At 36.9% G+C, this 23,986-nt stretch overlaps 1 protein-coding gene across 2 annotated transcripts; it reads right to left on the reverse strand.

Annotated features, from left to right (window-relative positions):
- Positions 1-1,802: 1,802 nt before the first annotated feature.
- LOC122659698 (bifunctional nuclease 2) lies at positions 1,803-16,330 on the reverse strand. Of its 2 annotated transcripts, XM_043854798.1 has the most exons (11): positions 16,213-16,330; positions 15,844-16,147; positions 13,855-14,067; positions 13,679-13,731; positions 13,537-13,593; positions 8,520-8,585; positions 8,282-8,353; positions 6,105-6,214; positions 2,446-2,537; positions 2,199-2,263; positions 1,803-1,852 (listed from the first exon to the last, which is right to left on the reverse strand). In XM_043854798.1, exons 2-10 carry the CDS (start codon positions 16,100-16,102, stop codon positions 2,211-2,213), a joined length of 975 nt encoding a protein of 324 aa, XP_043710733.1. In that variant the 5' UTR covers positions 16,103-16,147; positions 16,213-16,330; the 3' UTR covers positions 1,803-1,852; positions 2,199-2,210. The 2 variants fall into 2 exon arrangements, with proteins under 2 accessions (XP_043710733.1, XP_043710734.1); XM_043854799.1 differs by lacking the exons at positions 1,803-1,852; positions 2,199-2,263; positions 2,446-2,537; positions 6,105-6,214 and adding an exon at positions 7,455-7,830.
- Positions 16,331-23,986: the final 7,656 nt, after the last annotated feature.

A 23,986-nucleotide genomic window follows, 5' to 3' on the forward strand; every position in this document is an offset into this window, starting at 1 on the left:
TACAATGACTACCCTGCCCCCCTTAGTGACAGGCCCATGTGCCTGGGCGCAGCCTACCCTACGACACAGAGAACATTCTCCCATTTTTCAATATAAACTTCAAGTGCCTCCACGTTGGACACCTGAGGAATTCATGGCAAATGCAACGGTGCCCTCTTGATCCCTAATACAAGCAGTGAAGACCCATCCGGTGAAGATATAGTGGATGAAGTAACTCTCTTTATCACCTCCAATTCCCTGTCCGGCTCAGTTCCCCAGTGCCCCTAACAAGGGGGGCACAATGACCACTCTACCCCTACCCAAACACTGTGCCCGCGTGGGGTCACACTAAATTTTAATCCTCTTCAATTCCCTAAAATGTGCAGTGTGGCATTTTTGGGTGGAGATGTTGACACCTGGCAACTCGAACATTCAATGGTCCGAGCTCATTAACTTCCATATTTTTTTTCTTTTTTCTCGAGATCGGCACCATTGGATGTTCGAGCTGCCAGGTGTCAATATCTCCACCCCGAACTGCCGCACTGCACACTTTTAGGGAATTGGAGAGGATTATTTTCCGTGTCACACTTGGCTTTGTGGTCAATGTAGCAATCCCCCCCCCCCCCCCCTTTCCCCCACAGGAAAATATTTTTTGAACAAAATTTAAGAAAAGAGTTTCTTCTAAATTGTGGGAGATTTTTCTCCCATGGATTTTGTGATGCAAACAAATGATTTGATCATTTTAACCAGAAGATCGATGACCGTCTCAATTGTGTGAGTACCATGTATGGCTCTTTTCTACCTTTTCTTCTCTCGGCGGCCTTTGTCCTTCATATAGATTTAATTTTTTCCAAACTACTTTCAAAACATTATATTCAAAAATGGAGAAATCAAATTGGTTTGAAAATCAACCTATAAATTAGATTATGACATAGACAACATGTCCACAAAATTTGAGCCTCATAAAATACTACCATGTCACAAAAGGTACTGTCGGAGTTTAAATGACTTCCCACATTTTGCCATTTAACCAGTGAAAACGAAGCCTAAGAAAGCAACACATTTAATATTTCAAGGGCCCTTGAACACCTTGAATAAGAACATTTTGTAAGTAAGTAAATACAAAATCTAAATGAAAATAGAAGTAAACTAGTAATACCCAACAACAGCTTAGGATTGGCGTTAGTCTCGAAATAAAAGTTCTGAGATGGTTGTGGTAGGAAAATCAGGTGAAGATGAAATTCTCATTTCTTCTAATATATAATCAAAATCTGAAATGATTGTGGAAGGAAAATCAGGTGAAAAAATTATTCTCATTTCTTCTAATATATTATCAAGACATTACAAGCTCAGCACCAGATTATCATTTGAACTCAACACATTGATTCTGATTAATGTTTTTCTTTATTTTCATTTGGTCATATCTCAATATTCAAAACCAGTCATCTTTTATATGTTGTTAGTTTCTATATTGCTAAACATTCATCTCATTCCCTCCTCATTCTCTCAATTACTGATTTATGAAACAAGATGACATTACACCACAACCCATCATTACTTCAATTATTCTCCTAGTTCAATCCTCATTCACTCCTTCCTTATTGATTATTGAAACAAGATTACAAAAGATGGTCACTTTGGGAGGAGTGTACAATAATGCTATTACTTTTCCTTTTATGTGTATATGAGTCGGTGTATTCAGAGAATATTAATTATCCAACAATTAGTACAAATCAAGTATGTCTCTTCATATTTACATTAATGGCAATGTTCCTATCTAAAATTAAAACCTGTACAAACGTCTTTTTTTTTTTTAGGGGGGGGGGGGGGATGCATCACTTCGGCAGGGATTGTCCCTTCCACTAGAAAACTTCTGTTCAAAAGGAAAAAGCCATGTTAGAACTAAAAAAAATAGGTCTATGTCTCTGTTGAAGTTGCACATGAAAAGTAAAAGCATGGAACACATATAGATCCAAGCAAAGTTAAACATAGTCGAAGACTAGCTGGTTCAACTAAAACAACTCAATTTGGTTATAAATAACAAATTCCTCGTAAAGTTATGTCCACTATTAGCTTATTTTCCATCAATCAGAACATCCAGTTTAAAATTTATAGTAAGCATAAAAGATCTTATTTCACCTATTTCCTGATGACAAGATTCATAACCATAAATTTTTAGTCAGATTTAGTAAAAAAAAAAGAATGTAAGAGCATCATACCTTATAAACAAGTTAAAGATCATGTGTGAAAGCACGGAGCTTTGTGAGTTTGTCTCTCATCAATGCTGCAGGAAACAGTAATTATTTATGTTACTCACCCACTAAGAGAGAATGTAATCATTTACATTTCTGTATGATATGAGTACTCCTTATTTTTAGGAGAACGCAAGAATTAATATTAGAATGTAAGAAGCATTTGCGTGTGAGTTCATGACAATGAAAATTGAGGCAGTATTGTTTGAAATACCGGCATCTTTGTATCTTTCCTCTTGCACTGCTATATTCATATTCCTCACCAAGTCAAGTTCTTCAGCTAGTGTATCAGGACCCTCTACAGCACTGTACAAGATAAAAATCGGGCTTAGAAATGAAATAGAACATACATGAAGGAAGCAATAACAGTATGAAAAGGAATGCAAAATCTATTATTGCCAATATGCTGTTTGTAATAACAGCCAAGGTTTTCCTTAATTATGAATGTTAAAGTAGGCAAGATAAAGAAACCATAACCAATCGCAATCAAGGTTTATGATGAACTCAACTCCACTGAGTCTGAATGTAAATTAACATCCACAATTTCTTTCTATTAGTTAAACTACAAGTTAACAGAGAATTTATCTTCTAAAATGGGAGATTGCCTCCCAAGTCCTGTGTCCCTTCTCATAAAAGCAGAAGCAAAGCAATAGCACCAAACTATAGCTTTGTCTATTTGTTGATCATCCAATGGATTTATATTAAGGAAAATCTTGTCGCAACCAAAGTTGGTGAAAAAGAAGTAACGTTACTTTTTTTCCCTTTTAGTATAATACAATTCTTCTTTCGACGAGGAAAACCTGTCATTTCGTATAAATCCTCGAAAAACGTGCACAACAATGACAACTCTTGAAAATGATATAATGGTAAGTCACTTTCAAATAATTTTGAAAACCCTTTTCTATCTTTGACTTAAAGAACTTTTGGGATTAAGGCAAAGGGCAATCGAAAGAACTTTATAACTTCTCAGTTCACCACTTTGGCTACAAGTTATATAAGTTAAAATTAAGAGCAAAAACTTCTCAAGTGTCAATTTTGATGGTAACTAGAATTTTGGGTATACAACCATGATCCAATTTTGATAGTTTAAAGTCAGTGGCCAACAGTTGTTAATATTTAGGACATAAACTCTAAAATAATATAAATAAAAAGTAAAACAATCACTAGTCAAAACCCCGTATCGTACCACATGCGACTAGGCTTATCTGTTTGTTCTTATATACTGTAGTACCACATGCGACTAGATTTATCTGTTTGTTCTTATACACTACAAATTGTAGTACAATATGGAATTTGGAGTTCATTCTCTTTCTGCAAGCGATAGTTTTGAATGTTTACTTTAGTATTTATGAACTCCCAATAAGGATATAGCATAGTTCGATTAGAAAATATAGTGTTCCTAATTGAAAATTATGTACCAGAACTTTAATCCAAGATATATTAATGAATTTGCATGCACCAATAGTTAATAAATAAAGACGCATATTTTATGCGTACTATATCGAATTATTTAAAAAAATGTTTTTTTTTTCCTCCAAAAAGATGAAAATTTAGTATTTTACACCATCTGTATTAAACACGTATAATACGCATATTATATATAGTATGGTTAAAAAATGCTCCCTGTCTGTGCGCTGGCACCTGAAAGCTGTAGGTTCGTGCTCGGCGACGACAAAACCACCATTAGACTGGCTGGCTATGTCATAGCCCCTTCCAATCCCGGCCTGCTCGGATCTGTTACTGTGCTCTTACAGCTCGGCAATGGTGAACCATAAGAAATTGGGTTGCGATCAAAGGCAGTTTTTGGGAAACTGGAGAGGGACGTCGGTATGGCCCATTGAGGCGGTTTACAGAGACGTTGAAGTCTGGCAGAATAGGGAGATTCAAACCTGTAATCTGGCCAGAAAACTGGTTTTCTTCAAACCGTAACGTGACGAGGTGAGTGAAATGATTGACAGTAACCGAAATCTGATTAGAGAGGTTATTGTAAGACATCTCGAGCCATTTGCACTACCAATCGTTGATATTCTTAGATGCCATTGCTTGTTTCATTGTCACTGGGCTTTTACTTTTTAAAATACTAATTTGCATTGCCCACACCTATACTCTACCTCTCATGGAACGGAGGGGTTTGCCCCAAAAGTCTAAAACCCATATGCGAGCATGGTCGTTGAATGTAGGGCAACCTTCTAGGATCCACCTCTCTATCACTCACTGTTTTCTTCTTTCCTCTGGCATTGATCTAAAGACTCCACTACACTACGGTGGCATGGAGAGAAACATAGATGTGGTTGTTGTCAAGATCTTCGTTATCAAAAGCTCTCAGTCCTGTTACTCTGTTCTCCAATATCCTCTTTCCCACTTCTATGTTTCTGTTTTTGAGTTTGATGATGCACAGGTCAGTTGGTGAGCTGTTTTTGTTTGATATGCAGGTGGGACTTAGCTATTAAAGGAAATTTTTGTCCCTCACAATCTTATGGAGTCGTAGAGTGTAAAAACTAAAAAGACTCGTATTAATACATATTTTTGCTCCTGAATCTTTTTAAGAGGAACTGTACAACCTCTTTCCTCTTACTATCTTTCATTTCTCATTGTCAATTTTTCATTTCTCTTCTCTTTCCCCATCCCTCTTTTCCCATCTTTTCTTTCCCTTTTTTGGTTTAGTTTTCCTTACTTTGTTTTGTTTGGATCCATGTAGCCGACCCCATTAAGTTGGGATAAGGCTGAGTCTGTTGTTGTGCAATTTTTTTGCCGAATTTTAAAAAGTATTATTGAAGTCTTAGGACCGTTTAATACCAGTATGTATCCAAACCTTTTTTTTTTTTTGGGGGGGGGGGGGGGGGGGGGCCATACCCATTTGAACCATGTTTGCACCAGAGTAGGTGCCTTTGTAGCTAAGCCCTAAGATTTTGGGGGTCATATCAGCCGAGCTCCTTGGTGTATAAGTGCATTGACACCGATGACAGAAATTAACTACTGAAATTGTTTCAATGGAATCAGTTTGGTTCCGCCTAATAAAATTAAAGTCAAAGTCATCCAGTGAGAAAAAGTGGGAATAGGATATTTGGTATGTCTCTTAAGCGCTGTTTTTTAAGAAATAAATGAGGTGCAATACAGTGAAATATTTATGGATAATGTGAAGCGGAAAGAAAAAATAAAAGAGAAAATTTCAGTTTTTTCTTTGTTGGGGGGGGGGGGGGAGGTTCTCTTCAATGTGGTGTTTGGTTGCAGCTAAAAAGGGGGATTTTTTTTTTCGTTACTTCACTTGACTATTTTCCCTTAACTTCTAACAAAAGATGGACCCTTTGTTTCTGGAGTTGATCTACTTAGGACCATCTTCTGGTCCTTGTTTCTGGAAAAACCTTGGACTGCTTTCATGGATATGATAAGACAAGTTTGTCATCAAGCATTACTGATTGTTTAAACTAGTGTTGAATAAATTGAATTAGTATTATTTTCTGGTAATTCCATTATTAAATTATATATTTAGTACTAATACTAATACTGAATATTATGTCCATAATCTAAAAAGAAATTTTATTACTGAATAATCAATCCGCCCCATCTGCTGTTTCTGTGTGTGTGTTCAACTCAAAGTTTTCAAGCATTGATTCCAAGTAGCATCAAGATCATCTTTAATTATTTTCTCTCTCCAAAAAAATGCCTCAAGAAATGTGATCAAAGCTCCAGGCATTAAGCCATCATAAAAATTGGGCAAGATAAAAGAAAAAGAGGACACAGAACTATAAACAATGGCAATTAAACTTAATATAAAAACTGGAATTTAACTTAAAGAAGAATGTGAACTGGAGTTTATGATAAGAATGACAAACAAGAACAGGAATAAAAGTGAAGCTCAAGAATGTTAAGCACCTGTCCAGGGATACATCATATACTGCCTTCGCACCATTTCCTCTTTGCATCCCATAAACAACTCGAATAGCATCAGTCAAGACAATTTGCTTCCTAACATAAATTGGGACCTGTTTCCATTCAATTGTGGTAAAACAATGAAACTAAATCAAGCAAAACTGATCTAATTTAAATAAATCTATGCCTTTGAATACTTGGGATAAAAAAAAATAGGTGCTTTATATGCCATAATATCCCTGAATATATTTAAATCAAGACAGGCTAGAAATTTTTAACTGTTAGTCTAAAAATTCGACAGTTGAATATCAAGAATGGTGCCTGTGGTAATTGCCACGCTTTCAAAAAAACATACTCAAAATTCAAACACGGATTGATTCCCAGACTGGCTGGAGAGTTGTCAAAATATCAGGAGGAAAACAGTAGTAAAAATATAAGTAGTTGAGGAGCAACCAGCTACAACCCTGCTTCATCCAATTCTTCTCCCACTAACAATTTCTTCACTTCTTTACCACTAACATGAAGTTGAGTTTATACTGTTATATTATATAAGGTTTCAGGACTCTTCCGTTTTGAGAGATGAGATAAAGGTGAGGAAATTAGGTACCCTACATTTTTTGTACCATGAATGTCACAGTTTTTTTTTTTTTTTTTTTTTTTTTTTTACTTTTTAAGAAAAGAAAGCTACATGAAGTTGAGGAAACCAAGTATACCCTCGGTATAAATGTCTTTGTACTACATAAAATTATAAAGATATCTTTCGTTTTTTTTTTTTCGTTTTCTCTTTTCTCTTCATCTTTGCAGTTTTAAATCTTTCCTGGCAGCAGATGTAGTGGGTTCACTAAAGAGATCCAGCTTAGTGGTCAGTTTGACGCAATTTTTGTGCAATGAACAGAAACCTGCAACCAACAGGTTGCAATAGTGCAACTTAACCATTGTCCCAAGGGTCGCCCACTTTTTTTTGCCCTTCTTTTGAACAGCAAACAGAGAAGGCCTGTATTTAAAGCTACATATCATGCATTTTTTTGTTACGATTGGTTACAATTATCCCACGAGCAAGGAAAAGATATTATTCCCAATTACTAAAAGAATATCTTTATGGGAGACATCAAGAATCACGAAATAAAGGGGAACAATAAACAATTAAAACTGGACCCCATTGACCTGCCTCCTTAAACTCGTCAGGAAATGCCCTGTCCAGTATATAAAACACAATGGCTCGCTTGACTGATCCATCCCATCAGATACTTTTCTATTTTCCTTTTAAACTCTCCATTTAATAGCAAAAGGCACCATATTCTACAGTTCTTTTTTTTTTCTTTTTTTTTTTTTGGGGGGGGGGGGTAGGGGAGGAAATGCAAGAGAGCCAGGAAGCAGAATTTTATCAAAGTACAAAAGGACAAATCCATCAAATTTCAAATAAGGCTAAAATAAATCCTGACATATCGGATGGCTTGTCACAATGAACAAACAAGTGTCCCACATTCTCTTCTTTTTTACATAGAACACAGACATGAGAGAAACTATAACTTCTTCTGTTCAAGTTATCCAATTAACAACCTTCCCTAGAGCAACAGAGAGAGAAAGAGAGACTCTAGGAGGTCTAGGTTCTAACAAATTTTACTTATATGGTTGTCTTCATAGGTCTCACTTCTCACATGCCAGAGCTGTGTGATAGGACAGGACTGAAAATCTGCCACTCACATCTCCTCCCAACTTCCTGTGTCCTCTTCACAAGATCAATAGGTTCACTTTCCAAAGTATTTAGGATAAAGACTTCAAAGTCTACATCAGAGCTCATAAGCAAACCATTCAAATGTTGTAATATGCTTGGGACAAGCCATTTTGAAAAGCATACAAAGTTGGACAATCAGGACTATCTTACTAGCAGACTTGGTCTATGGATTAATCCATAAATTTGTTGTCTGTGCACAGAGAAATCTTCTACAATGAAAACTTGATTTCATCCTTCCCCTAAATGTATTCTTTTCATCATAACCCATCAATGCAATTCAAGCAGTCAGGGGGCTTAGTTTTACTAATCTTTGACCACCAACTGGGTTAATGTTTCTGAAGCATCAGCCAAACACTACAAGCACCAAAAGACGAATCATAACAAACATATATATACTTTTGCCAACAATTACAGCATCAATAATTTTCAAGAAAATGGATGTTACCTTGCATCTCGTTGCCACATTAATGGCATCTGATGGACGTGCATCCACACTAAGAATAACTTTTTCCCCTGGCTGCAGATTAAAAGTCAATATGTGAAGACAAAGAGAGGCTTCATAAATCTGATAAGCTTTTCATATGAAACTGACATGTAGTGGAAAGACAATCTCACACTGACATACATCATAGCCAGCTATTACAACTTCTAAGAAACTAAAATGTGCAAAGTTCTAGTACCACCTTGCCAAAAAATATCCTTGCATAGTAAGTGTTAACAACTCTTTCAGTAATCCGCACCATCTTTACCTGGAAACAGAAAGCGAGAACCGTGTCACATTTCCTACACTCAAAATTGAAAATTTGATGTTCCAACACTAAGCAGAAAGACTCCAATTGACCACTAAACTTCAGGAAGATCAACTCAGATGATAACAGCATTCATATATCCCTTTTTTTTTAAATCCTGTTTGGAAATAGTTCAGGAAAAAACAAAAGGCTTTCACAGCTATGAAGGTTTAAGGGATTATGGTCACATGAATAATGAAGTGCGATATATCAAACTTGTACGCCTTGTCAACCATATTACTGGTCCTCCCACATTACACAGTGACAAAAAGAGGTTCCAAAGATTCAGTAAAAAGACTAAAAAAACACTATACTTCAGAAGATCAAGCAGATGCTTAGATTATCCATTTATATGTAAACTACTTATTACTTTATTAGCAGAATCATATTCTTGATAGAGTAGAATAGCCAAACAGTTTTTGTACCTGACCCCAGAAATAAACCAACAAGTTGAGTTGAGTACTGTGTGTCATAAACTATTTCTTTAGTCCCCATTATGTTATCATGCCTCCAATAACAGAGTCAAAAGAACTGAATTTTCAAAAACTCAGCAAGAGAATTTTAGATGGAGAAAAGATTTTAATTAATCAGTAGACAGCAAAGAGATCAACTTTGATGTTGGCATCAATCATTTACATCGAAATTATTCAACCACAGATATGCTATATTGATACATGGACAAAGAAATAAACATATCCAAGTTATCCAAAGGAAGACTTTCTAAATCGGAGGGTATGCCCACACAGTGGACTAATAAAAGGAATCTGGTATTGAATAATGAATTATTACTAAGGGTAGACCATACTCTAACCATACAAAAAGCCACTCGTTACACAATTTTTTCCCTCCCACCCCACCCCCCACCCCCAAACAAAAAAACAAAACCCAAAAAACTGCCCCATCAGCTTCCCTTAAAAATAATGTAAGGGTAGACCATACTCTAACCAGTAGTATTTGCAACAAGTTCCTAATCAACGGGATCATGGACTAGTTAACATGGTTACCATCAGAAATTTGCACTCACCAATAGAAATGCTTCACATGGTCAGCATGACAACCAATAGCGACATGCAATGAGTTTTTGAGCCTGACTGGCAGAGGATAGGCAGGCTGAGCACCAGGTTTAGATATCAAAACCCTTTAGATCTCAAGAAACCCTAAACCAGAAATTAGGTTAAGTAATAGTCAAAGTCAACCTTTATGGATGGGGTTCAGATTCTGGTCAAAGGTAGTGTGGGCTATTAGGGAAATAAAACCACAAAATACAGCAATGATCTGACGGATCATTTTAGGTCAGAAGTCAAAATAATAGAATCTGAAATTCAAAACCCAGAATTTAGGAGATTTCCCACAGCAGATTAATGGGTCTGATCAACCTAAAACCCTGGTTGAAGGACCCCACTGGTAGGCCTGTAATAGCCCCAAATATGGAAGGAATCTGATGGACAGATTCCTCTCTATATGGAATCTCAATTCTGGCAGAAGAGACCCTAAAACAGGGTGCTGCCCGGTTCTTCTTGGTGGTATTCTGCTGTGAATCTAATTTCAGTATTAACAGCACTTAAACAGCGATAACATTAGATGATTCCCTTCCAGATCATAGTATTAAATAACCTAAAGTAAGCTCGAATAACAGTAGATGAAATCAGTACTTGACAGAAAATAGAGCATAGGAAGGGGGGATAAGACCTTTGATTTCCCATCAACAAGCCTAGATCAGAATCTCTCTAATCACAGTCTTGCACTCCACACTGAACCTCACAGCAGCAAAAGAGGCAACAGCCATAAACTTCATTCATCAATTCATTGGATAGAAATAGCCTACAATTTTTCTATTCAAAGGAAATGACTCCCTAGCTAAGCAAGAGACTTGCCTACCCAAACTTACATAGCCAATAGGAAACTTAAAACAAAAAAGAACACTGAAGAGTAAACCCTCTACGCAAGATAAAAGTATTAGACTGAAATAAAACAACTTAAACTAATCTAATAAAGTAAATCCCGTATTCCTACATTCTACCCCTAATTTAGGCCCATTAAATTGGCCTATTACAAGGAAGTCCCATTGGACTAAAGGCCAAACATGTATAGAACCTAACCCAAGGCTTATTTCCACTAAAATAAGCCCACTTCTGCTGATTTATCTGTCTGCATCACTACTGATTCAATGAGTCTCATTGATGGTACCCACCAATATCAGTGATGTGGTTCTGATTTAGATGTAAAAACCAGTACCAAAAAAGGATTGATAACAGATACAATTTTCCAGAATTAAGAGAAAACTCATAAAACGAGATCAACAAATCACATCATCATATAAATCCGTTAGAGTGCCTCTTTTATTGGGTGGAATCAATGCTGAAAATCTCAGCCAGATCCAATGGTTAGATCTGCTGATGTGGATTACTCCTAGTGGAACTAGGATGGGTCAAAACCCAGTCAAACTAGGAATCAACTGAATGATCAGAATACAGATTCCATGTGCTCACCAGAGACTAAATCTATGATATTAATTTCAGAATAAATATATCACTAAAGTTCAGATATCAATGAACCTTCAAAGCAACAAGAACCCAAACCCACTCATGGTAGGACTGTAACAACCATGCAGAAAAATCAGAATTTGATCTCAGAACATGACTTAAGGTACCATCAATAGACACTTTCTGAAATCAGATTGAAATCAAGTCTGTAGAATCCTTGATTTCAGCAATCCTAGTGAGAATAGGAAAGCTTCTATAGCAAGAACAGAATTGAAATTCAAATACAGAAAACAGGAGAGCAGAATTCATACCAATCAAAACAAAGAACAGTAGTACCTGGGCTTCCCACCGCAAGCTATTGATTGGGTTCACCACCAATCACACCTTGAATCACCACAAGGAAGAGCAGCACACCACGATGGCAGCAACAACAGTTTTTGAAACAGAAAAATCGTAGGCCATTGAGCCCCAAGTCCTTTATTTATAAAAAGCTATGAAGTAGAGTTTAAATCCAGCTAGGAAACTCACTAGCCGACTCTTCTTACAAGTTACAACTGGTCATTCCTTTTTAAAGTCTAAATATCCTTTAAAAGGATGAGGACCAAACTTAAATAATAAAAGAAAAGAAACAAAATATCTACTTAAACTAGACCAATTGAAGCACTAGTTCAACCAAGACTAACTTAAAACACTTAAAACAGAAAATAAAAAACTTAACCGTAAAAACAAAATGGACCCAAGCCTTTAGAATAGACTGGGCTGGGCCATGCTAGGCCTGAATTTTCTTGGATTTACTACACTGGTAGGTCTTCAATTTTCCATTAATCAGTTTGGATATCCCATGATGTGGTGCATGGTTGCTGCAGGACAAAGCCACTAATAGAACATTGGATAGAAGTATCATTGGGGCCGCCTTAGAAACACCATGGAATTCTGAAATTGGTTGAAACCCACTGTTTTTACAGACAGATTCTTCCACATGATCCTGTATTGGTTTCTCTTTCCTGCGACCACCATCCCTGTTGCAGGAAATCCAGTTGCCACCTGTATAATTCTAATAAGGGGCAACCTCACATGAAACCAATTTCATTGAATTTCAGTTTTTGCTTTGACCATGGAAAGTACAATATTTCAGTTCAACACCCAGTTGTCACTTTCCTTTCTGGGTTGGAGGATCTGCAGATAAATTTGAATTACAATAAGTGTCAAAAGGCATCAAATCATGCAGTCGAGGAACAATTGATTTCCAATGATTGCACTATACACAAGTAGAGAGGAAATCTAGAGACAGAAAAGTGAGAAAAAAAAAAAATCCTTGAGTCATGTAATGTGCTGAACACATCATTTGATGTTCAACAATTTACATAAGAGCAGCACTGAGGAAGCCGACACATTTTCCAGGAAAAAAGGAGTCGAACTTTCAGCATTGGGTTGTTGGCATTTTACAGTCACTGCACTTGAAATTAGATCTGCTAATATAGGCCCATTAAGTATCAAAAGAGAAGGGAAAGACAAAAAAAAGAGGAAAGATATCGTTATTAAGATTTCAGGTGAGTATGTTTATAGTGCTTTTCTTTGGATGTAACAGCTGTTCTCATACTGTCATTGCTTTAATTACCACTAACCAGATAGATAAATATGTAAATCATTGTCCCTGCAGCCAATAGTATTAATGTAAATGTTCACCTAAGTCCTAACCCCAATAATCTCCCTCCCATTGAGGCAGGGTCAAGGGAGTTTCGTCACTGAAACTTTAGCGATGTGTTTTGGAAAGATTTATCCACCCAAAAAAAATTCTTTTGAAAGGTGTTTTCTTGTATCTCATTTTGGGTTGGTGGAGATTCACTGTTTCAGAGTTGTTATGCATTTAGACAACCCAAGACATTGGAAGGGCATGGACTCAAGGTGACCACGGCGCCTAGATGCCTAGGCCCGCCGTTTGGAAGAGTTGAGTGGAATGGGGTGGTTGGCAGGTGTTTGCAGGCAGTAGTTTGAAAAGATTTGGTGTTTCCCTTGACTGTTATTTGTTCCTTTTCTTCTCATTTAATTTTTGGTTGCCTATCAAATAATAACAGTAATAATAATAATAATTTCCCTTCCTTTTGAGTTGCCCTTACTCCTTACTCCTTCGTTTTACCAGAGCCTTTCCCTCCATCTTCCTTTTGATGAATGATCTGTCCAGTTGGAGTGGGAAAGAGGAAGAAGACCTCAAAAGGTTACGATAATTTAAGTCAAATTGTTAGAACTGCAAATATTCCTCAATCGATTTTGCACCAAATCTGAACAGAGTTTCTCTGTGGAATATTATCAACGGAAGAATGAAAGGAAACCGATCAAATAGATGAGGACTAACATGATATTCCTGAAAATGTCCAAATCAAATACTTAATTAGTCATAAGAAAGAAAGGCGATCAAATTAACTCCTTACTTCATAACCAAGTTTCCCAACGAGGTTTTTCACAATCTGGTAGTGGTTTAGTGAATCCTGCACCAAGTTCAAATTTAAAATTTCAATTCTAACTTGAAAGTAAAATGTCAACAAGAAATGTGGGCTTAAAATGAAATATTACCCCATTTTCATTCCCTCTGAAAGCATCTATAAGTTTTTCAATTGCAAACTCTCCTGCACTAGCAGAAAACCAAAGTTAACAATGCACAGAAGTGTCCAAAAAATGACAATGGAATAGAAGGCAGTAATGGTAAGCACATATAAAATAACTATAATGTAATGACGCCATTAACGTACCTACAATAATCGGCAAAAACCATTCTCCAGTGCAAGCAATTTTAAGAAAAATTGTCGGACTCTGAAAACGATGAAGAAACCCATGCCTAATCGAACTAACATCAGCTTTGGGCCCCTTTTCATGAATAGGAAAAGGAAGCAGCTGACCAGATGATTGCCATTCTGTCTCTTCTAGAAACCCTTGCTTACGCAACTGGTGGTGCTTGATAATTTCTGTGCCAATTAAAGTAGGGGTGGGGGGGGGGGGGGATGTGAAACAATAAACCTTAGTTCTCATGAGATTATAATTTTATCAACGGACAAGACTGAGAAATTGAAACAACCAAAATAGTAAACAGAAAAAGATTCCACAACGTGTTTTTCAAATAGTGCCCCTAACAAAGTGTGAACAGAGAAGTGCCCAAGGAGTTACCCTTTTTTTTTTGAAGGGGGCTTTGGGGAAGAGTTTATATTAAGAATGTAAAATCTCAATGTTTTCCACTATTCTAACCATTTCTAGCAGGCTAGCAACACCCAATACAAGAGATATAGGGACAAAGGATTAAAAATTCTTTCACTAAAAAGAAGACGAAACCTTCTAATGGTGGCAGAATTGGCCGATTTGAAATGGAATCGACCAGTCCCGATTCCGATTCCTCAACCCATGAAGGGAATCGGCCGATCTGGAATGGTCCAATTCACCCCTACAACTTAAAAACTTGCAAAACGAGCTAGAGTCCTCATTTCTTGCAATTTCTCAATCATTTGACCACCTCAGAGGTTCAAACTTGGGGAGAAGGTTCTTTGTTACCGATCTATGCACCTAAAGCCTCCAAATTGATCAAAAACAACGGATTTGGGATCCCTAGAGAGAATTTTTGGATTTGGGAGACATTCCGTGCAACTAGGTAAAACTCAATTCCCCACCCCCCCCCCCCAACCCCCTTTTGTTGATTGCGGTATGAATTTGATGTATGTGGTGCATAGATCCAAGATTTACATATTTAGTTAATCATGTCATGTGTTTGCTGACTTGTTTTGGCCAAATCATTGAGAAATCTTCAAGAACATGAAAAAATCCAAAATTTTCCCATCTTTTATCTAATAAAATTTAAAAAGAATATATAGAAGTTTTTTATTTTCTATTAATATTTTGGACTTGTTTATAGGGCAACCACTTGGTTGGAAGAATCGACCAATTCGAATGAGAGCTAGATTCATGAATTTGTTGAACTGCAAACAATGAATTATAATGCAAAATAAATATCTGAAAAATACATGCTCTGCAAAAGCAATAAGGGACAACTTGCAGATATTAGAATTGAAAACTACTGGTTGGGGAAAAAGACAAGCTTGGATAATATAACAAGGGCATTTAAAAGATGAGAAGGGGGACAGTAACATAATAATATATCAAGTATCAACAGGGTCTACTCTAATTTGCATAGTTAATTACTGCACAAAGCCGTTGAGAATTCAATATAGGATCCACTCTGAAGTCCAATAGAACAGGACATCTGGTCTCTGCTGTTTCCCCTTCCGAAATCCTTTTTACTTAATTGGTCCAGTTTTCCAATAAATTTTAATTAATCTGATCCAAAATTCCCATAAATGTTCAATCTTTATTTAATCAGTAAAGATAGACCTCAATTGCAACTAAACAAAGTAAGCAAAACCCACCAATCCCTTCCAATTTACAACCTAAAATGATCACTCGGATACAATTCCATATCCAGGACGCTGCCTCGAAATCTAAGTAAAGAAAACTCCTACATCTCACCCTGTCGACAACAACCATATTCCTGCTGGCCGGAGCAAGATATTCAGAATGTAATTTCACAATCGCTTATAGCAACTACAGCATTCAACAAAGGGAACACATAAGATACGAAGAATCCAACTCATGGTTCAATTAAGACCTTCAACGTCCAAGTATTACAAAATCGAAGGCAAATATATACCGGTACTGTCACAAGGGGACGGGGTTTGAGGGGGGAGGTGAACTCGAACCTGATCCCATAAGGAACGCCTCGAGGTAGTCATCATTGCGTTCTTCATCACTATCCGAATTCCCGCCAAAATTTCCAGCCTTACAGAAAATGATAAAGGGCTTTGCTCCATGAGATCTTCTGGTTCTGAAACCTAATTTAAATGAGGATGGAAATGAAGAACAACACAGCGAATTCGAGATTGAACGATTTGAAATTGCCTGATCGATTAAGGCACCAAAACCGGAGGATATTTGATGACTCAATTGAATTCCGAGCATTCTGAAACGAGAGAGGATCACAAATCGAAACGACAAACTTCACTTTTGCTCTCTGAGAGAAATTAATAATTGGACAGCAGTAACGAAACGAAGAAGAAAGGCAAATTTAAGAGTTGAGAGCTTCCGTTAATGTTGGACGTTGGAATAAACAACTGCTTTTTTGAAAACCTCTCTCCACTCTTTAGTCTATAACCAGGTCCAATGGAGTCCGGCCCAGGCCCAGGACCAGGCCCAATATTAGATATCCAAAACAGGAAAACTACGATATTTTAATAAGGAAACATTAGCCGATCAGATAAGTTTCTTTCAGGTTGTCCAATTTTAATCATGTGATGTGGTGATGTGACATGATGATGACATGATGATGACATATGGATCATCACATGGTTGGACTTTGGCCCCACTACTTTCCACTAATATTACCCACTATAATCATACTTTCCATTTACAATAAACTTTGATGAACTCATCGGGGATGATCAGCCATGTATCATCTTACGTTGCCAGCACAAAAAAACAAAGTCCATCACACGGTAGATCGTGAATTTTAGACTTGTTGAAAAGTCAACGTTTAATTAGGTTGGAGAGTGTAACCCCTAAGCCTAGACATACAGGAGAAAAAATGATCATACCGCCCCATAAAAGGAGGAAATGTCTATTCTATTGATGCTTCCATGTGTGTTTCCATTGATCCCCACATGAACGTAGAGGCTAGGCTGCACCCTCCCCCTCAACATAGAACTCTTCGCCTTAAACAAATCCACCTTATATTTGAATGACGTCTTATAGATATATTTAAAACTTGACATATTTTTCAATTGTCTTTTATTTTATCCTCAAAAATATTTTAAGATAGAAGTACAAAAGGGTTTTAAACTCGACATGTTTTTCAAATATTCTTTATCTTATCCTCAAAAATATTTTAAGATAGAAGTACAAAAAGGTTTTAAACTCGACATGTTTTTCAAATGTTCTTTATCTTATCCTCAAAAATATTTTAAGATAGAAGCATAAAAAGGTTTTAAAAAATAAATTGTCATATTTTTTTTTATAGAAATGGATGAGAATGTGGAATCTAATATGATATTAAGGAACTATCTGACACTGGTAACATTCCAGAACTCGGTGAAGGCTTTGTGAGTTGCATGGATGACCTGCTCCGGAGTCTAGGTAATCTTGTTAAACACCAGCTCATTTCTGGCAACCCAGAGGAACCAACAGAGGAAGAAGCAGTGACTGAGAGTTTCCTGAGCAGCTGCTTTGTTTGGGGGGAAGAATAGTTGCATCCAGCACTGCAGCCAGTTGTGGATTTTTGGAGTTTCCACTGTTGGGGCAATAAAGGAGAGGTCGCTGCCAAACCAAACAGCTCTGGCAAATGGACAATCTAATAAAATGTGATCAACTGTTTCGATCATATTTCCACAACGCTGGCAGCTTGGTCATGCACGGTACACTCACACATAGAGTTGATGAAATGATCACCTCACCCCCTATGTTCGATGATGTTTGGGCGTGCACTTCCATTGGTCCACGTGTTGGACAAAAGACCACACAACCAAGCAGCGTTCTTTTTTCCTTTGCTTTTAATGAAAAAAATAATAATAAAAACATTAATTAAAGATAAAAGAATGTACATCATCAATAATTTTACATTTAACCTTATCTACTCTTGCTTTCTTAGGTAACTTATCAACTTTTGTCTTCCTAGACTTTTTAACAATTAAAACAGACTTAAATTCAAAGATAAGTTTATAACCAAAATACAGTAAAACAAATAAGTTCCAAGACCGAGTTTCCCTCCTTAGTTCCAAACCACCTCTTCGTAGTCGGTCCAAATTTCTATATTTTCCCATTCTTGTTCTTGAGCGATTTGTAATTTTTGCAGAATGCCTCTAACCTCCGACTCTTGTGTACATTCTTTGAATCCAAAATCCATAGATGCAACAAGAAAGTTTGAATAATAAAATAGTACAGATCTTCAACCTGCCTTTCTTGTATGACGATCATAATGGCCAACACAAATAATGACTGGTTTACCCATTTTCTGAAGCCTTAGATAATCCCAATAAAAAATAAATTTTTTTTTTTTTTGTCTATCTGACTCAAATAATGACTGGTTTACCCACTTATAAATTTGTAAATGTAAAATTTTATATGTTGAAAATTTTCACTTCAAAAAAATTGACACGTAAAATTTATATGTTGAAAAGTATTCGAATGTTTGTTTTTTTATGGAAAAACACATTGAAAAAATTTTCAAGTTAAATTTTCTAGGTAACAAAATTTTATGCCAAAACAAACAGAGCCTAGATAAAAAACAGTAATCGCCATAGGAGGAGAACAGAAAACACAGACTTGTAGCGCAACATCCATATGAAGTAGAAAGTTATAACCATTACCAACACAAGGTATTTACAATCAACTTTTGGAAAACCAAAATCATAGAGAATATTTTTAAGAAGATGAAGAAAGGAAGGAGCGAGAGTAAACTCAATATGCAACCCCAAGGCTCCTGCAATCCAAATTCTTTTGGTAAACTCATAGGAAAGAAATAAGTGTCAATCAATCTTAGTTTCTTTATGTAAAAACAAAAAACATAATTGATTAATCTGCGGTTCTTGTGGCAATTTACATTTATTAGTTGGAATTGTATTAACTAAAAGACTCCATACATACAAATACAACAAACTTACAACGGATTTTAAGACTCCAAATAACATGCCACACACGAGAAATTCAAATTCAACGAGTTATGAGTATGATTAAGAGACAACAACTTAGCACCAACTTTAGTAGAAAACTTTCATGTTGTAAACAAAGGACAAACCTAATCATCTGAAAGATAAATTGAACTTAGAGGAATGCGTAAAATAGCCTCAGTTACATAGGTTAGAAAGATAGAAGAGATTAAAGAAACATTCTAATATCCATCTGTCACGCCCCCATCCCGATAAGGAATAAAATACATTATAAGGGGTGACTAGAACGACGCGTGTCATCCTACTGAGCTGTCAAGATCACTGACACAGTGTCCCAACGCACAGTCATAACCAATATTAAAATAATATAATATCAGAGTGCGGAAAGGAAAATATTACATTCCAAAAGATCAATAGTTTTGCGGAAGCGTATAAAATCAAATAGTTACAAGATGATCAAAGCCTAGATGATAAATACTGTAATTAATCCATTTTTCATTACCATCTAATAATTATCAACAAAGGTATAACAATAAATGTTTATACATGGGTTTTAAGCCCTAAAATAATCAAAAAATGGATCAAGTCCCAAGTATCCTCACGCCGTAGGTGTAATCGTCACAAGGGCATGTTCCTCTAACACAACTTCCGGCTCTTCCGTACCTGCATCATAATCTAAAAAAATGTGTACACGAGGGGGTTAGCTCCACTGAGCCAGTGAGGAGATGGGGATGCACAAACACACAATTCACATAGTCCAATGATGCATGCATATGTTAAATAAATTTTTCACCTAGCATCACAACTAAGTCAGAGGTATATGCTACTATGACAACTCGAGAGACACTGTAGGTCACTTAACTTATCGCCACAATAAAACCTCAATTGTCACCTGGGACCTACGCCGATCGAAGCCTCCAAGACCACTCAGTGGCAGACCCCTGATAACCAATACTACCATGACTGGCCTCTCCCACCTCCACAAAATCCGGTGTACTGATTATCCAACACCTAAACCCCTGTTGGTAAGGGTCGTAACATAAGGATGTAAAATCCTAGCCGCAGATATACTACATGCAAGTCCTATCGTCCCGAGAGGTAATCTGGGCGCATCAACTTTTCATCTGGTTTAGTGCCCGGTTACCAGCACGGCACGGCGCATACAGTTCAACATGACATTCAACATAATTACTTCATAAATGTATATAGTATCCGGGATTCCGGCACCGGCACCGAGACCCATCAAAGTGAAGCATCTCCAATCAACATCATAACAATCATATATAAAAGTATGCAATATGCGCAAGCATGTTTAATAATTTATAATGATGACATAATATACAATGCAATAATAATATCAAACCCAAACAACCAAACCCACTCACATATAAGTTATGTTCCGATGTTATGAGTTGTTGCCGCAATTAAGTAACACGTCGCAAGACAAAAACTTTAAACCTAAATAAAGAGTGAAAACAAGGTTAATTAAGTAAAGGGACGGATCCCCAAAAGGTCTCCCATAAATCATTTAAGTATAAGGTTTCAGAGGCAGGGTGGTTTTATGAGTGGTTTCATGCCCAATTCCTGCAACCACATGTAAATCCTAGCGAACCAGAGGCTTAAGAAGGTCTCTGCCAAGGGTGGTTTTATAGGTGGTTTATCTCAGAACATGAAATCGCACCTAAAATCGACTTTAACAGGGGCTTATTCAGGGGGTGGTTACAAGGGTGGTTTCTCTTAAGTCTTGAAACCGCATGTAAAATCACATACCTGCAGAATCAAAATTTGAAAGGTTCTCACCAAGGGTTCCTTTCTCAAGGGGTTTAAAGATAAGGAGGCTTCCTCCTCCTAGGTCCATTAGGGTTCTAAGACCTCATTAGGTCCATGTAATCCTAAGGATTTAAGAGAGAAAGCAAAGAACTAATTTAGGACATAATAGGGTAGAAACCTTAAATTTCTCAAATGGAAAGAGATTGCTTAGGCTTAGAGCTTGTAATGGAGTGAAATAACTCCACCACAGTCTAGGTTTAGAGGTTCCATCGATTCCTTGGGTTCCAAGAGAACCCTAGGTCGAATCTCTCCCATTTCCCAAACCCCAAAACCCAAAATAGAAGAAAAGATGTGGGATTTAATGGCTTACCTACCCCCAATATAGAAAAGCTCCACGTAGAGGGCTCCACAAGGTGAGGTTCCAAGCCTTCAGCCAAGCTTTTCCATTCTTCTTCCTCCTTTGCTCTTTTCTTCTTTCTTCTTTCTTCTTTCTCCTTTCTCTCCTCTTTCTCTCCTTCACGATTTATGTTAGATGGGAGAAGTAAAGAGAAAGAATGCTTCTCCCCCCCCCCCCTTTTGTCTTATTTATAGAAAGTGATTTGGGTCCCTTAAGTCAAATGGGTCAAGAAGGCTTAATGGGTTGATTCAAGATAAATGGGTCATTAAGTCAAATAGGTACTTTAAGTTAAATGGATCCAAGACAAATGGATCATTAAGCCAAATGGGTACTTTAAGTTAAATGGGTCAAGAGGGCTTAATGGGTGGACCCATTAGTTCTGGATCGACAAATGGATCATTAAGCCAAATTGGTACTTTAAGTTAAATGGGTCAAGAGGGTTTACTGGGTGGACCCATTAGTTCTATTTGGATAAGAGAAAGGAATACCCAATCTTGGGTCAAATAGAGTTAGATGGACCCTTAGGTTAAATTGCCACTTAAGCCCAATGGGTCTCTTAAGCTAATGGGCCTACCCACTAGTTATAATTAGGAAATAACCTGATTAAAAGATGAGCTCACATGATATGGGTATAATTGCTCTTCACATGTTTTTCCAAGGCAAGTGGGGCCCATAAGTGAATTATTCCCAACTCAACTAAAATAGTCTGGGCGGTCCAAACCTTAACCCGCACTTCGAGGGCATCGAGGGAAAGGGTAAATAAATAAAATTAAGGGCTAGCACTTACTATTTCCTTGTCATGGTTTGTCCCCCATGACCCCGAATAGTTTCCTCCACAGGCAAACTCGTACTGTTGTCAATAATTTTGTAGCTGGGTTTGACCACCAGTGAGAACAACTCACCAGCATACGTGGCAGTGATAACTACACGTCGTAGGAAAAAAACAATGATTAATTATGATCCGGGGTGCGGGTATAACACAATCAACAATAAAACCACTAACTTTTGAAAACAATGGATTTAGCTTAATAGAACTAGGAATCATAAAATTGTTCATATATTCTTCCACGAGATTTCCAGCTCATCTCCCTTATCTTGTATACCATTTTTGTTGTATTTTTCCTTTTATATAAGAGTAGAGTTAGGCATTTATTTGTATATATTCACCACATTATAGTAAAGATTATCAAGTTGATTGAATCCAATTTGGTTACTCAAGATTAACATGGTATTCGAGGAGCATTCTTGGGAGAGAAGCGCTCACGAAGGTCAAGCCATGTGGCAAGAGCGGAATCAATCCATAAGATGTTGTGGGAAATTGAGGCAATTGTGGAATGAACTATCCAAGACAGCACCATGCTGTTGCACCTAATCTAGTTGTGCAAATCAGGAGAGGTGGGACCGGTTTCAGCAAAGTACCATCAATGAACAGTAGTTTATTTTTCGTTCAAGGGGCATGAGCATCAATCGATGCCAAGCGGGGTAATTGTCTCCATCAAGGAGAGGTTGAACAAAGGAAGATCCAGGTTGATCGGAAGAGTGAAGGGAATAAGGGAATGATACCGGAATAACGGAAGAAGAGGCAGTCGCACCGTGGTGTTTTCGTCTCCAGGCATGGCTAAAAATTGAGAAAGGGATTATGGATCGATAATTTTGGCTGATACTGTAGGAATAAAATAAGATTGGTTGGGTTGACATACACCTATACCTCCAAGATAAAACAACTCTCTAATCACGTAAGTTGCACTTCCAAATGTGATTACAAAGGGTGTCCAAAGGCTATATTCATTAACTCATCAACACTGACCGACTACGGTGGGAAAGAAAACATAAACTAGAAATGCTTCTAAAGATGTTTTCAAGACCAGTTGTTAGAGAATGAGCAAGACCACCTCTCTTTATATAGGTGAGAAGGAGACACCATTGAAGGATATCTCCAAGAGAAATGCCTCAAAACATGTGTCTTTTCCCATAAGATTTGTTTGTTAACCATTCAAACAATTCTTCCAATAGACATCCATTGGCTATTTAAATGTCTATTAGGAAATAACATAACCCTCCAACACATCCAACACAAACCTGTTTTGAATCTTTAATTTTAAATACAAGTAAAAATCCAACAGATACCATGTTAATCTTGAGTATCCAAATTGGATTCAATCATTTGATAATCTTAACTATAATGTGGTGAACATATACAAATAAATGTCTAACTCTACTCCTATATAAAAGGAAAGACACAACACAAATGGTATACAAGATAAGGGAGATGAGCTGGAAATCTCACATGACAAACCTTCGCCGCTTCATAATTTCTTGGAGCCACCCGCTTAAGGCTCACTAAGGCCCAGAAGCTCCCAATTCGTGTGTGGTGCGAGGATCATGTACGAACCCAAGAGGGATTCAGTAACTAAGATTCTTTTTTTCTTAGCGGTGGCCTCATGTAATAAAGACCGATTGAGAAAGTATCAAACCTTCAAAATGGATGCCCATAAATTAGAAGGGTTTTTTAGTTTTTAAGAAGTAACCATTCAAAATTAAGTAGTGGAGCCATTTTATGTATGGTAAACATATGCACTAGAGCCTTATTATGTATGGTGGACATACGCCACTTTGAATTACACACGGTAGTCTAAGAAATTGGAGACCATTTATGTTTACCATTTTCACATCTTCAAAAAGTGGAAGTTATAGAATCCAAGGTCCTACTCCTTTTGGGGTAATAAAAGAAAAAGACATTATTACCCAAAAAAAATAAAAAACAAGACATGGAGGGTTATTAAGTAGGACAATAGTTCAAAACATTTTCAATTAAAGTTAAGGGTGTCAAAATTGAACAATCAAATCGGACCACAAAGAAACTATTCAATTCTAGTTTTATTGAGATGGTAAGCTTTTTAATTATGCTATACTTGCCTATTCTTGCACTCAAATTAGGTGCTAAAAGATTCGAACTGAAGGGAACATAGGTGAAGTTGAATGTGAACCAACACTACAAACTGAATGTAAATCACATTT

This window comes from Telopea speciosissima, chromosome 4 (genome assembly GCF_018873765.1).
Source record: "Telopea speciosissima isolate NSW1024214 ecotype Mountain lineage chromosome 4, Tspe_v1, whole genome shotgun sequence".
In the NCBI taxonomy this organism is placed as follows: Eukaryota; Viridiplantae; Streptophyta; class Magnoliopsida; order Proteales; family Proteaceae; genus Telopea; species Telopea speciosissima.

Bases quoted from the DNA above. Each gene is read 5' to 3' on its own strand.
- LOC122659698 (XM_043854798.1), bottom strand. From the start codon at position 16,102: ATGCTCGGAATTCAATTGAGTCATCAAATATCCTCCGGTTTTGGTGCC. The intron at 14,068-15,843 runs GTTCGAGTTCAC...TAATTGGCACAG, and splicing joins GGCGTTCCTTATGGGATCAG to AAATTATCAAGCACCACCAG. The intron at 6,215-8,281 runs GTAACATCCATT...GAATGGAAACAG, and splicing joins ATGTGGCAACGAGATGCAAG to GTCCCAATTTATGTTAGGAA.